The sequence below is a fragment of the Alternaria atra genome, assembly GCF_907166805.1.
Source record: "Alternaria atra isolate CS162 genome assembly, contig: 30, whole genome shotgun sequence".
Taxonomy (NCBI): domain Eukaryota; kingdom Fungi; phylum Ascomycota; class Dothideomycetes; order Pleosporales; family Pleosporaceae; genus Alternaria; species Alternaria atra.
Window position 1 is genome coordinate 12,368 of NW_025091329.1, and position 12,018 is coordinate 24,385.

At 49.1% G+C, this 12,018-nt stretch overlaps 3 protein-coding genes across 3 annotated transcripts; 1 reads left to right on the forward strand and 2 right to left on the reverse strand.

Moving 5' to 3' along the window:
* Window positions 1-5,222: 5,222 nt before the first annotated feature.
* On the forward strand, window positions 5,223-5,854 carry ALTATR162_LOCUS9395 (uncharacterized protein; the record flags this gene model as incomplete). The annotated part of the gene is made up of 2 exons (XM_043317028.1): window positions 5,223-5,354; window positions 5,432-5,854. 2 exons carry the CDS (start codon window positions 5,223-5,225, stop codon window positions 5,852-5,854), a joined length of 555 nt encoding a protein of 184 aa, XP_043172963.1.
* Window positions 5,855-8,386: 2,532 nt separating this feature from the next.
* On the reverse strand, window positions 8,387-9,158 carry ALTATR162_LOCUS9396 (uncharacterized protein; the record flags this gene model as incomplete). The annotated part of the gene is made up of 2 exons (XM_043317029.1): window positions 8,387-8,924; window positions 8,980-9,158. 2 exons carry the CDS (start codon window positions 9,156-9,158, stop codon window positions 8,387-8,389), a joined length of 717 nt encoding a protein of 238 aa, XP_043172964.1.
* Window positions 9,159-9,191: 33 nt separating this feature from the next.
* Window positions 9,192-11,684, reverse strand: ALTATR162_LOCUS9397 (uncharacterized protein; the record flags this gene model as incomplete). Its single annotated transcript, XM_043317030.1, has 5 exons — window positions 9,192-9,227; window positions 9,281-9,364; window positions 10,505-10,684; window positions 10,739-10,879; window positions 11,301-11,684. The coding sequence occupies 5 exons, from the start codon at window positions 11,682-11,684 to the stop codon at window positions 9,192-9,194; spliced, it is 825 nt and encodes a 274-aa protein (XP_043172965.1).
* Window positions 11,685-12,018: the final 334 nt, after the last annotated feature.

Consider the following 12,018-nt stretch of genomic DNA (forward strand, 5'->3'; position numbering starts at 1 on the left):
ACCTGCACCAGCTTACGAAGCTGGCGACGAGGTATGGCTAGATGCGCGTAACATCCGAACACAACGACCATCAAAGAAGCTCGACTGGAAGAACCTGGGACCCTACCAAATAACCAAGAAGGTCTCCTCCCATGCGTACCGCCTCCATCTACCTAAATCTATAAAGATACACCCTGTATTTCATGTATCCCTCCTTCGTCTAGCAGCCAAAGAAGACGATCACATACCTAGCCAGAATGCACCGCCACCCGAACCTGTCGTTGTAGATAACGAAGAAGAATACTTTGTGGATAGCGTCAAAGGTCTCCGCTTTAACAAGCGTAGAAAGAGACACGAGTACTATGTAAAATGGACTGGTTACAATGAGTTGACCTAGGAACCCGCCTTGAACCTGAAGGATAACGCAGCTGTGGCTGCTTTCCACGAAAGATTTCCTGATATCCCTGAACCTTTATCGTCACGATCGACGCTCGCAGGAGCTCGAGAATAAGAGGGGGGTACTGTCACGGTAACCACCGTGGTTCCCTTGACACTGAACGCGCTACAGAATCCGAGTGCTCCGCCAAGCACCAGGATTCTGCTGATTGGCCGGCCGGGCCTAGCGCCATGCGCACGGCCCCCATCGATAACTTCTCACCGCCTGTACATGCTGATTCTGTTTCCTTACGCAACGTCTTGTATTACACCAGATATCGTACGTAGCCACAACTAACGCTTCTAGTAAGCTCTTAAACACGTGCTCGTAGCATCTCGTGACATCGATAGAGAAGAGAACTACAGGTAGCTAGGGTTCTGAAGGTCGTTCAGGGGGCGGCGGCTCGGGATAACCGTCCGCCGGGCTCGCTTGCACAGAATCCGGGTGCTCAGGGGGGCACCCGGAATCTGTGGACAGTGCGCCTCGCGCACGTGACCGAGATATCATCGAGGATTCACCAACTGGGCTCCAGCCCATCACAGCATGTACATGCTAGTTCTGTTTCCTTACGCAACGTCTTGTATTACACCAGATATCGTACGTAGCCACAATTAACGCTTCTAGTAAGCTCTTAAACACGTGCTCGTAGCATCTCGTGACACTCGCTTAGGTGCGTCACTTACTTGTAAACTACGTTAGTTAACTTTAATAACGTGCCCACCGCTAAATGGCGCACACTACTAAAATGGCGCACCTCTACATAAAACTACCTTTGCACATTAATAACACTCCACCACAACATGCAATAAAGGCGTACAATAGCTAGAATTAATCCTCTACTTCTACTGCATCTTTCTTGCATGTGCGCTTGTTATGTCCTGCCTCGCCGCAGTTCTTGCAGCGTCGGATACCTCCTGCACTACCACCTGCGCGCACCCTCTCCTGACGCCTCTCCACCTCTAACTAGATCTTAACATCCCTTTGCTTAACTATATCCTCTGCCTCTGCCTGCGATAGGGTCCCTCCCTTCTAGATTCGCTTTTTCTTGCGCTTTTTACGTTTAGATGCTGCCTAGTTTGCCTCCTTAAGGTTGGCTATTCTAGCCTCAAGCAACGTGTGTAAGTGCACCTTTAAAGTTGATCCCTTTTTAACCTGCAGCACTATCTTAATGATAGAATTAGGTAATAATTCCTTATAGTCTGTTATCCTCTTGACAATCAGCGTCGTTTGAGCCTCTATCTCCCAGGCGTTGCTTGGTGTTTTAGGTTGCTAAGGGGTAGGCCCTGGTGCAGGTGGTGTTAGCGTACGAGGCTGTACTTCAAGCCTAGATAACACTACATCTAGGTTATGTGGGACTAAGCTAGTTGCTCGAAAGCTTAATAAGATATTGTTCTTTAAGAACGCCTTGTTAAATATTGGCTTGAAGGCAGCTAGGAAGGCTTTCTTGTCGATGTAGTGGATGTAGCTGTCTGCTAAGCCCCTAAGTTCCTTCTTGTACGCCTGCTTTAGCGGGGCAAAACAACCCACATTAAGTGGCTGTAGGATGTGCGATAAGTGTGGAGGCATGCAGAGAGTGATAATATTGCTTTGCTCACACAGATCCTGGAAAGCGAGTGACTTGTAGCTCTCGTGGCCATCAAGGATAAGCAGGCGGTAACTACCCACTGTTCGAGCTTCTGTATGCTAGATAAAGTGCTGTAACCAGGCTAGACCAAGCTCGTTCGTTGTCCAACCGTTGTTACTAACACCTATCCTCTAATCTTTTAGGTTGTTGTGATACTAGGCCTAGTCGTGGTGCTTTGCTTTGAGGATAAGGAATGGTAGAATTGACCACCCCATCGCGTTGATGCCAGCGATCAACGTTACCTACTCACGATCGCTAGGTTAAACTCTAAGTAGCTTGAGGCGTCTCTCAGAGGCTGTTACTACTTTAACAGACCCTCCGATGCCTATCTAGAAGCCAGTCTCATCAAAATTATAGACGTCTTCGTCCAAGATCCCATACTTAGCCTTAACATTGCGTACAAGATTAAACCAGGGCCTAATAATAGCTGGGTTGCTGCACAGGACTCTCTGGTGATCCCGCTGTCTTGTCACCTAAGATTTGATCTCAGGTCTCCGGCGTACAAGCCTGTAGGCCTAGTTTTCTCCAACCTAGCCACCACTACGTACAGCTAGTAGTTGATTGGCCATCTCTCGTACGTAGCTGAGCGTAGGGGCAAATCCTCGCGCGTTAAGCTTCCTGATAGACTGTATAATCGCCTCCTCTTCATGCCTCTGCAGCTTTGATGCATTGTGGTGAGTATTGTGATCAGAAGCTGGTTTGGCGCGTTGCCTTCGAAGGGTGGTTTCAGGCACGTTGTACACAGCAGCAGCACGTCGCAGGCTTAATGACGCGTCGGATCTCATAGCCTGGATAGCAAGGATAATTCTATCTGTCCGGGGACGTGATCCAAGATTAGGTTGTTGTGGCATTGTGGAGATGGTAGAAAGTGGTGTGGTCTTGGCACAGTGCGCCATTTCAGTGGTGTGCGCCTGTGAAGATCGTCCGAAGATGATCTAGGGTTGGTTCTCGGGGAGTGAGTGGGCGACGATGGACGAGAGGGTTGTACTAGCACGATTGGTAGATCGATATAATAGCACGAGGTGTGTTAGCACGATTGGTAGATCGATGTAATAACACGAGGGTTGAGAATCAAGTAGTAATCCTTAGATTGAGACTTAAGTTGAACACAATGACCATAGGGGTGCATTGTCTACTGTCTATATACTAATGAGTGTTGCGCTCTTGTACGAGCGTGTGAGTGATCGTGGAAGAGCGATGATGTGGTGTCCCAGTCATTGGCTGACTGGTGTCGCTCGTAGAAGAGCAAACTGCTTACGGTTTGGCGTCATCAGCTCGTGGACGATCAGTCACGTGACTGCGGCGTAGTTACTGTGCCGCAATCCTTCGACTGTGCCGTACGATCCTTCAAAGTGCTTACGCTGACCCCCGGGTGCCCCCTGGTTCAGATCGTAACAGCGCCATTCAGCGGTGGGCACGTTAACTCTTTTCTATATAAATTACTAGACAAACCGCACGGCTTACTACTTTAGTCTACCTCGCCTTAGTACAGACTAAGCTTAGAGAAGTATAGCCTATGTAACACGGGATAACAGAGGCTGAACGAGGGGGACGATTATGGTCTCAACATGTTTGCTTTTCTCGTAATCGCCTTGGCCTCCAAACCTGCTCATAAGCTGCGCCCCGCGCGTTAGCAGAGGGGCAAGAATTATTCTCACGACCTCTCCACCTAGTGTAGTAATACAGAGCTTTCCCCCACTATTCTCTTGTAGTGTGAAGCAAATACTATTGCCTATAACTACCCCTCACAGCCTAACCTCGTGTAACAACTTGCTTATAAATTACGTTAAGGGTTTAAGAATTAAGTAGTAATCCTTAGATTGAAACTTAAGTTAAACACAATAAACTATAAGAGTTTATTGCCTAATACTATATACTAAGGGTGATAGTTGTGATAGTCGCGAGCGCGACTATTGGTAGTGGTGATAGCCGCGCGCAGGACTAGCGATAGTCCTTGGCGTAACTATCAGTTACGTGACCGGGCCTTCCTTCGGGTGGCCTGGCGCCTAGCGATACAGTCCCTGTTCCGCTGTGCCCAATGATGAAGCCCGTGGCTGTAGTTCGTAACAGTGTTACGCTCTTGTACGAGCGTGTAAGTAATCGTAGAAGAGCGATAATGTAGTGTTCTAGTCATTAGCTAACTAGTGTTGCTCGTAGAAGAGCAAACTGCTTATAGCGTTATTAGCTCGTAGACGATTAGTTACGTGACTGCGGCGCTGTGCCGCAATCCTTCGACTGTGTAAGGACATAGCCTCTCCTTAGCTACTACTTACTACGAGGTTTAGAGCTAAGGAGTAAAAGGCTACGTCTTACTACGAAGGCGCAAACTACTAGACCTTCGAAGGCCTAAACTACTAGACCTTCTACGGTCTAGTACGCCTTCGCTTCGCTTCTCTCTCTAGGCTATATAAGTACGCGTACGCTCTGCCTCTTCTAGGCTCGGCGTCTGCTATTTTCTCTACTCCGAATACAAGCTTCTACTCAACCAGTTCGCTCTTCTGCGCGTGAAGTCTGCCTTACAGACTGTGCCGTACGATCCTTCAAAGTGCTCACGCTGACCCCTAGGTATCCCCTAGTCCAGATCGTAACACAGAGGCAGAGGATATAGTTAAGCAAAGGGATTTTAAGATCTAGTTAGAGGTAGAGAGGCGTTAGGAGTGGGTGCGCGAAGGTAGTAGTGCAGGAGGTATTTGACGCTGTAAGAACTGCGGTGAGGCAGGACATAACAAGCGCACATGCAAGAAAGATGCAGTAGAAGTAGAGGATTAATTCTAGCTATTGTACGCCTTTATTGCATGTTGTAGTGGGGTGTTATTAATGTGCAAAGATAGTTTTATGTAGAGGTGCGCCATTTTAGTGGTGTGCGCCATTCAGCGGTGGGCACGTTAGCTTCAGTCCTACGTTCGATTGGCCCGGAAGCAGTCGGAAGCAGTCAGAAGCGCAATTGCTCATTCGTCCAGCAAAACACCGTTCCTCCGGAGCCCAGCTCCTACCTTTAACCCACCATCTTCCCCACTCCATGCGACCCTTGCTTCAATGTGATCATAAGCAGAATACTCCCAGGTCACTGATATATAAACCATCCGTTCGGCCCTATCTAAAACCACATCTCCAGAGCTTCGCATTCACAAGTCCTTCAACGAAAAATATAAACATAGTACATTGTTTCTATCTCACGCAAACATGGCCGACGGCTTCGCAGCAGCAGACAAGTCCAAACCATTCATCGCAAACAACAGCCTTGCCAAAGACCGGGGCTACAGAGATGGACTCCCAACAGCAACCTGTCTCTGCGGCGGCGTGCAATTAGCCTTCGTAAGCCCACCCCACTCCCTCTCCTCCCACCCGCATACTCCAACCCGCATCACTCTACTCACTAACCCGCCCACCAGCCCGTCGAAGGGCCCGGCCTAATCAACACCTTCGTCTGCAACTGCACCGACTGCCGCAAACTCACCGCCTCCATGTTCGCATCCAACTTCGCCATCGATGACAAGTACCTAGTGCACGTGCGCGGCCGCGACAATCTCAAGTCGTGGTATAATCCCGTCACGCCCGTGCGCCACGAGGGCTCCATGACAGACTACTTCTGCAGCACGTGCGGGACCCTCATGTACCGCGTCAGCTCGGCGTTTCCCAATGTGCCTATTTTGCGGATTGGCTCGGTGGACGATTTGAGTTTGCATGAGACGAAGCTGAAGCCGCAGTGGGAGCAGTTTACGAAGGATCGCGTGAGCTGGTTTGGGGGTGTTAGTGGGGGTGATGTTAGAAAGATTGAGGGCAATTCGAAGACGTATACGCTTTCTGGGGGATAGGTGCGTATAGTTGTTTGGTAGTGTTGGCGGGGCGTGGGAGAAGTGGTGGTGGTGGTGGCCATCGATTGTGAGTACAGTACCAGAAGATGCTGCTTGGTTGTGTTTTGTATGTTTATTCTAATACACACGTTATTCAACATTCTATGTCTTTGATGTATCTCGTAAGCTCAGTAACCCAGACTTTAGCACTCCCAAGTAAACACCCACAAACAACAAACCCTCTATCCAACCCATTCCCCCTCCCCCTGCGCGATCCGTGAAAACCCCCTCGCGGGCGACGTGCGAAAAACACTTTGAATCATCAGGCCACACGATATATCGGGATTCTTTCCCAGCAATCCGCAACATACTATAATTGATCCAGACATACTGCTTACAGTGTTCATCGATTAATGATGAAGGGAGGCATCAGCATATCGTTGTGGAATAACGATGGAATGGATTGGGGACTAACCGTTGCGATGGGAAAAGTGTTAGCAGCACTTATGTACGAGTTTCTTGCTCGAGATTGACAAGGAGTAGGATGCAAGTAATGAACACACCTACACAGCTTTTTAAACGCTGTTGCTAGTTGGTAAACAAAGCCAACATTGGCTTTTTAGCTTTAGGTAGCTAATAGCAGCCAGATCAGCACGCTTTTGTTGATGTACCTATAAAAACTCGTGTTAGGCAGATGTTAAGGCTCGATTTTAGGCGCATATTATATTGTAGTTATCTGCATGCGTTGATCTAAGAAATTGAGCAAGGAAAAGTACATAAAGGATACTTGAGGCAGAAGTAGCCTGTTTTGATCTGTCAGCACGGCAGTGGTATGTCACCACTAGTGTCCATCAGCATGGCCGACCCGCACCGGCCCTGAACTTGCCCTAGGAGGCGGTCGATTTTGCGGTGTGAATCATGGTCTTTGAAAGTGGTCGTTGGCGCCACCAGTGGCGGTGGACGCTAATGCGTTTTGAGCACGGTCTCCTCCAGCCGCAGATCATTAATGGATCTAACCAGGTTCCGGGAATGGACTCACTGCCGGAACCGAAATGGGACCCATGGCTAGCACAGAGAAATGCTAGAGAGGTTCACTTGTGCTGGTCTTTTGAGGCGCCAGCTAGTTTCTCCAGAACAGGTCTAAAGAAACCCCCCAGTACCCGTCCTCTCTCTCGTCCATCCCATACTTCAGTACATTCCCATATACAATCGGGTGCCAGAAGTCTGTTCGCGCTATGCGCTCGGGCCACCAACACCACTATTATCGCAAACTTCAAAGCTATGCAACTCTATAGAACCATGCTTAAATATCTAATTGAGGGCAGCAAATTAATCGTATTAATCCTAGTATTTTGTTTAATACCCTTTTGCTTGTTCAACAGCGTAGAGGCAGTGCGGCATTAACGTAATAAGCTTTTTAATTAGAGTGCTAGGTATAGCTACCCACGCCTCCTTTAAACCAGCTTCAAACCTCACCTACTCCTCTAGCGAGTCTCCTATTGTATCAAACTTAGGATAGAGCTTATAGACCCTCCTTTTAAGCGCCTACCATACGTGTTTAATAGGGTTAAGGTCAGGAGAATAGGGGGGCCAATCAATCGTTGCAACACCATGCTCCTCGAGCCAGCCTCTTAAGAGCGCAGCAGTGTAAATAGGTGCGTTGTCCTGCATAAACCACTCGCTAGGTCTGTAATGATCAGTGAGACCCTTATCGAGAGCTTTAACGTAGCTAGAGGCCGTATATCCGTTGCGCGTTAATGATGTATCGCGGGTCATGATTACCAGAGGACTACGGCCAACTCGACCTCCTGGTGTCATCCATATCACGCCCTAGATCATACGCGCAGGCTGCCTAGCAGTAGAGACCTCCTCTATCATCTTGTGTGACCATTTATCTACTAGTAAACGCCATACCTATTAAGTGTTGTAGCTAGAGCCTTAGGCGAGGCTACACTCGTCACTAAATTTAAGAGTCTCCCTGCGCCAGTCGAAGCTACGCTAATCCTAAGCAAACTTAAGACGTTGTTTAGCGGTAGATCTATTGATTTTTAGTCTGCGCTTTGCTCGAAACTTGCGGTAGCCCTCCTCTTTAAGGGCGCGTTGCACTGTACGCTTTGAAACGTTAGGGTAGGCCTCCTGGCCATCCCACAGGCCAGCCTCCTTAAGGAGCTCACGGTACTCTATACCAGGGGCTTTTTTAGCGATTCGAAGCCGTCGACGACGGTCTCTACTAGTTAAAATAGGTGGACGGCCTGTACGATCGCGCGTGGTGGTGCTAGAGGTGGCCTCCCATCGAGCTATCGTTTTCTGTACAGCGCGTTGTGTGCAGCGGAGCGCGTTAGCGATTTCCTTAGTTGCTGCACCAGCCTCTGCCTGCGCTAAGATAAAATCGCGTTGGCGTTCTGATAATTCACCACCTGGCATTCGATTCCCCGAAATTTCGGCGCTAAATGACCTCATATTGATGGAGTTGTGTGGTGTTGCAGAAGATACCTATCTTGTGATCTCATGTTGTTGTTCGGTCCGTGCGTTTAGCGCGAACGAACTTATGGCTTAGTACAGTAACTTAAGTAACCGAAAAATTCCACGTATGGAATCCGTACTCAGCCTCTCAAACCGATCCAGATCTGGACCTAAAACGTGCACACCGCTTCTCCCAGATACCAGATTCTCACGCGGATATGCGTAGTAGATGGAATGCTCGTGTCCGACGATAGTAAGCGCAGGCTCGATAATCGTCGATGGTTCAAACGAAGTTTGCGAAATTCGCGCTAGCTCTTGCTTTTTGCGCAAGGATGCGGCGATCCATATACTCATCTGGAGCTCCGCCTCTATGTGGTCTCCGGATGCCGGCTCAATCTCAAAGCCAGAAAAGAGAGCGGTCCGCCTTGTGACTGTATCGAGAGTGCGTCCGATATCCCTGTTATTCGCGGCGTCTAACCCTTTGTAGAGGGCTGGGATCTCGGGGTGACGATGTGAGTATGAGAGGACGTAGTCGGTTTTGCGGTCCATGGATTTACGGCGGCCGGAGTCGGTTGGAGAGGGTGCAGGGACCGTGGAGAGGTAGAGTGAATTAATGGGCTGCGATTGACTAGAGTATGATGAGTAAGCCATCTCTTGAGGGTTTTAGGAAAAGATGCACATACACACTCTGGAACCACCATCTGTCATTACCGTCCGATTTAATTGCCAGATGAACCAGAGGCCGCACCACATCATCGCACCACGCATTCTCATCTCGACCACCATCCTTGCAATCACGCGCATTGAGGAAGATTTTCTTGGCTTCCTTCCATATATTCGATAGCTCCTCAGCGGAGCGCATGTCACTACAGTCGAAGTCGGCCGGTTTAGTGGTTTAGCGGCCCACTTCCAGGTCGTTCTTGATGGCATGCTATACAAATGGGAATTAAACTTGGGAACATTGAGTCAAATGCAAGTACGTACCTGCAAGCCCTGAGGGATGAAGCCAAAATCAATGCCCTCGGCAAGCCGGTCACCGAGTCGTTCAGCGTGCTCTGGGGGTGCTTCCTTTAGGCCATTAAGGCTCTCTATTAATACTGGCGGGTATGCATTTCTTAGTATAATAGGCGTCTCGCGCGACGGGCTTGATGAACGTTTCGGACTCGAGGAAACACGACTAGCGGAAGGGTGGAATGTGTTTCTTTCGTTTGGGGACAGTGAAATGTCGCTTCCAAGCTGCGACGCGCTTTGTTCAGGCTGAATATCATCGATGTTGTCAGTTCTTCGCCGCTTCGGGCTGTCGCTGTGATATGAGCTAGAGGCAGGCGTGTTCGTGGGGAGGGACATGGCGCGCTTCCGCTTCAAGGGAACGGGACGCAACTTCGAGTCGCCGTCGGACGGAGGAGTGGGAGGGAGACGGGCTCGCGCAGAATCAACCCATGCGCTGATGCGATCGCACTGAGCTATACAAAGACTTTCTAAGACCGTTGTTGTGGGTGTGCGGGTTGTCAGATGGCCTGTTGTTCGACGCGGCACTAGCGATGCGCGTCAGAGCCGGAATACACCAAGTCGCCGATTGGTTGATAATCACGTGTGATATACTCCGTATCATCCATCTGGATAGGGAGTGGTATTCTTCGACAACATGACCCTGTATTAGCCTCGCAACAATGAGACATTTAAATGCTCATGATCTCTTCTTATCCACTTTCAACCTTGACATGTCCCTCCGCCTAATACTGTATCTAACTATAGTGTTAAGAGAGGATGTTCGTCTCGGATAGGGTGTTGCACGGTTGCTGGGTTAGCTAGCGTATGACCCGCTACGAGACAAATGTGGCTTACTACTATTCAAGAATTTCCTTTCTGTGCAACAGCTTTGGCAATAAATTTCAAAGTCAAATCATCCTCACAGAAATGAGAAATTTGTAAATCATGTACTTGGATGACGGCTCACAACTTTTGTAAGCAGTTATAGATGAAGTTGAGACTAGTTGTCTATCCTGTTGAGATGCCCGTGATATGAGCTTAAATACATGGAGTAGTGGGTTGATTGGTCGGTGGATTATCCACGTGACTGTGTAAGGTGCCCTGGGCTTACAAATGAGCTTAGTTGTTCCCATGTCGGACTGTACCTCCCCATGGTATACACTGCTTCATCTGGGGAAATCCCCTCCAAATGCACAGAACTGCAGCCGTCAAACTTACAGTAACGACCCAGTAAAGCCAGACCCATGATGATACCTTGGGGCCTTGGTTCCCCGGACTGAAAAGCGTGGCGACGAAAGTACCAGGAAGGAAGAGAAGCGTGACAGCGGCAATGACCCGCATATCAGCTCCGTAACGGTGGTTCAGCGCATTATCTTGCTGCGCCAGAAGAGCATATACCTAGAATTAGATTAGTTAAACCAAGGATGTGATACGGCAGATGAAATGTTGTACCATTTGGACTTGTACTTGTATCGACTCCTTCAAGTAGTCATTTCTTCGCTTTGTACCATCCACAACCTCTCGCATCAGTGTCAAGTGATCTCTCATTCTGACAATCAGATCTTCGTCTTTCTTAAGCTGTTCCTTCTCAAGCTGTTTATCTGAACAATCTATGACGACCTTGGTGGCTAACAGTGATGCACTGTTGCTTGCACCGGCATTTGCAAAGGCAGTGAGCCTTCGTGACATTTCAGAAAGATCAGGAGCTGTGTATTTGCTTTCTGGGTTGAAGTAGAGATTACAGCCCATCGCCTCTCGCACTGGAAGGAAGTCGTTGTAAGAGGCTGAAGCCTTGGTTAGTAGTACTTGGCCTGTGGCCTTCGTTATAGCTGGTTGGGATAGGCTGCAACCCTCGGAGCGTTGTCGGGGCTTCATCGGCGCTCCACGGACCCTTAGAAGTTTCTCGAACCTAGCACTACGTGATACATAGACTCAGCGCAAGCGTAGTGTAGCTTCTCTATCGAATTCATTACTGTTATACCTTGCACTTATGGTCAACCCATCGCACCCTTACAGAAAATATCTGTTCTGGATCCCAATCTGAATCCTCTTCAGATTGCTCGCGGAGGTGTAGGATAGAAGCCTGTTGAGGCTGTTCAAGGCGGTCCCAAACGTAATCGAAGGCGTCTGCTCCATCGAGCTGGTCTGATCGGAGCTTGGCTCTGATAGATGGTAGCCAAGTGCGCAGCGTGTGCGGCTTACCGTCAAATTTAGGTGGGTCTGGTAAGCGTACTCGGGCTCGCGTCTGAGCAGCGTTCTGGGACAGGTGGATCTGGTTCTGCAGCTGGGCTACGCTTTCGCGTAGGGAGATAATCTCAGATCGCTGGTTCTGGAGCTCCTGCTGGAGCTGCTGCACAAGCAGCATCAAGGCGTTCGGGTTCTGGCTAGGGCTGGACATAGTTCTGGTGAGGGCTAGACGCTTGTCTGATCTCCTCTCGGGCGGCGGGTGATCGAATACAAAATGTAAGGGGCTACGCTTAGGGAGCTATCGCACAGGTATACTAGAGTTGTATTCGATAGAGAGCTAAGCTCTAGGCTACGTAGCTATCTATATATACCTAGGTGTAGAGCTGGAAGAATTATTGGCCGATAACGTCCGAGCGCCTATCGGGCCGAAGAAGGAGAAAACCGAGGTCGTAGACGAGGATAAGAGAGCAAAGGGCTCTAGCCCGTCACATACTCCCTACTCTTAAGAGTAGGCTCCTTGTTTCTTACTCTTAAGAGCAGCCTTC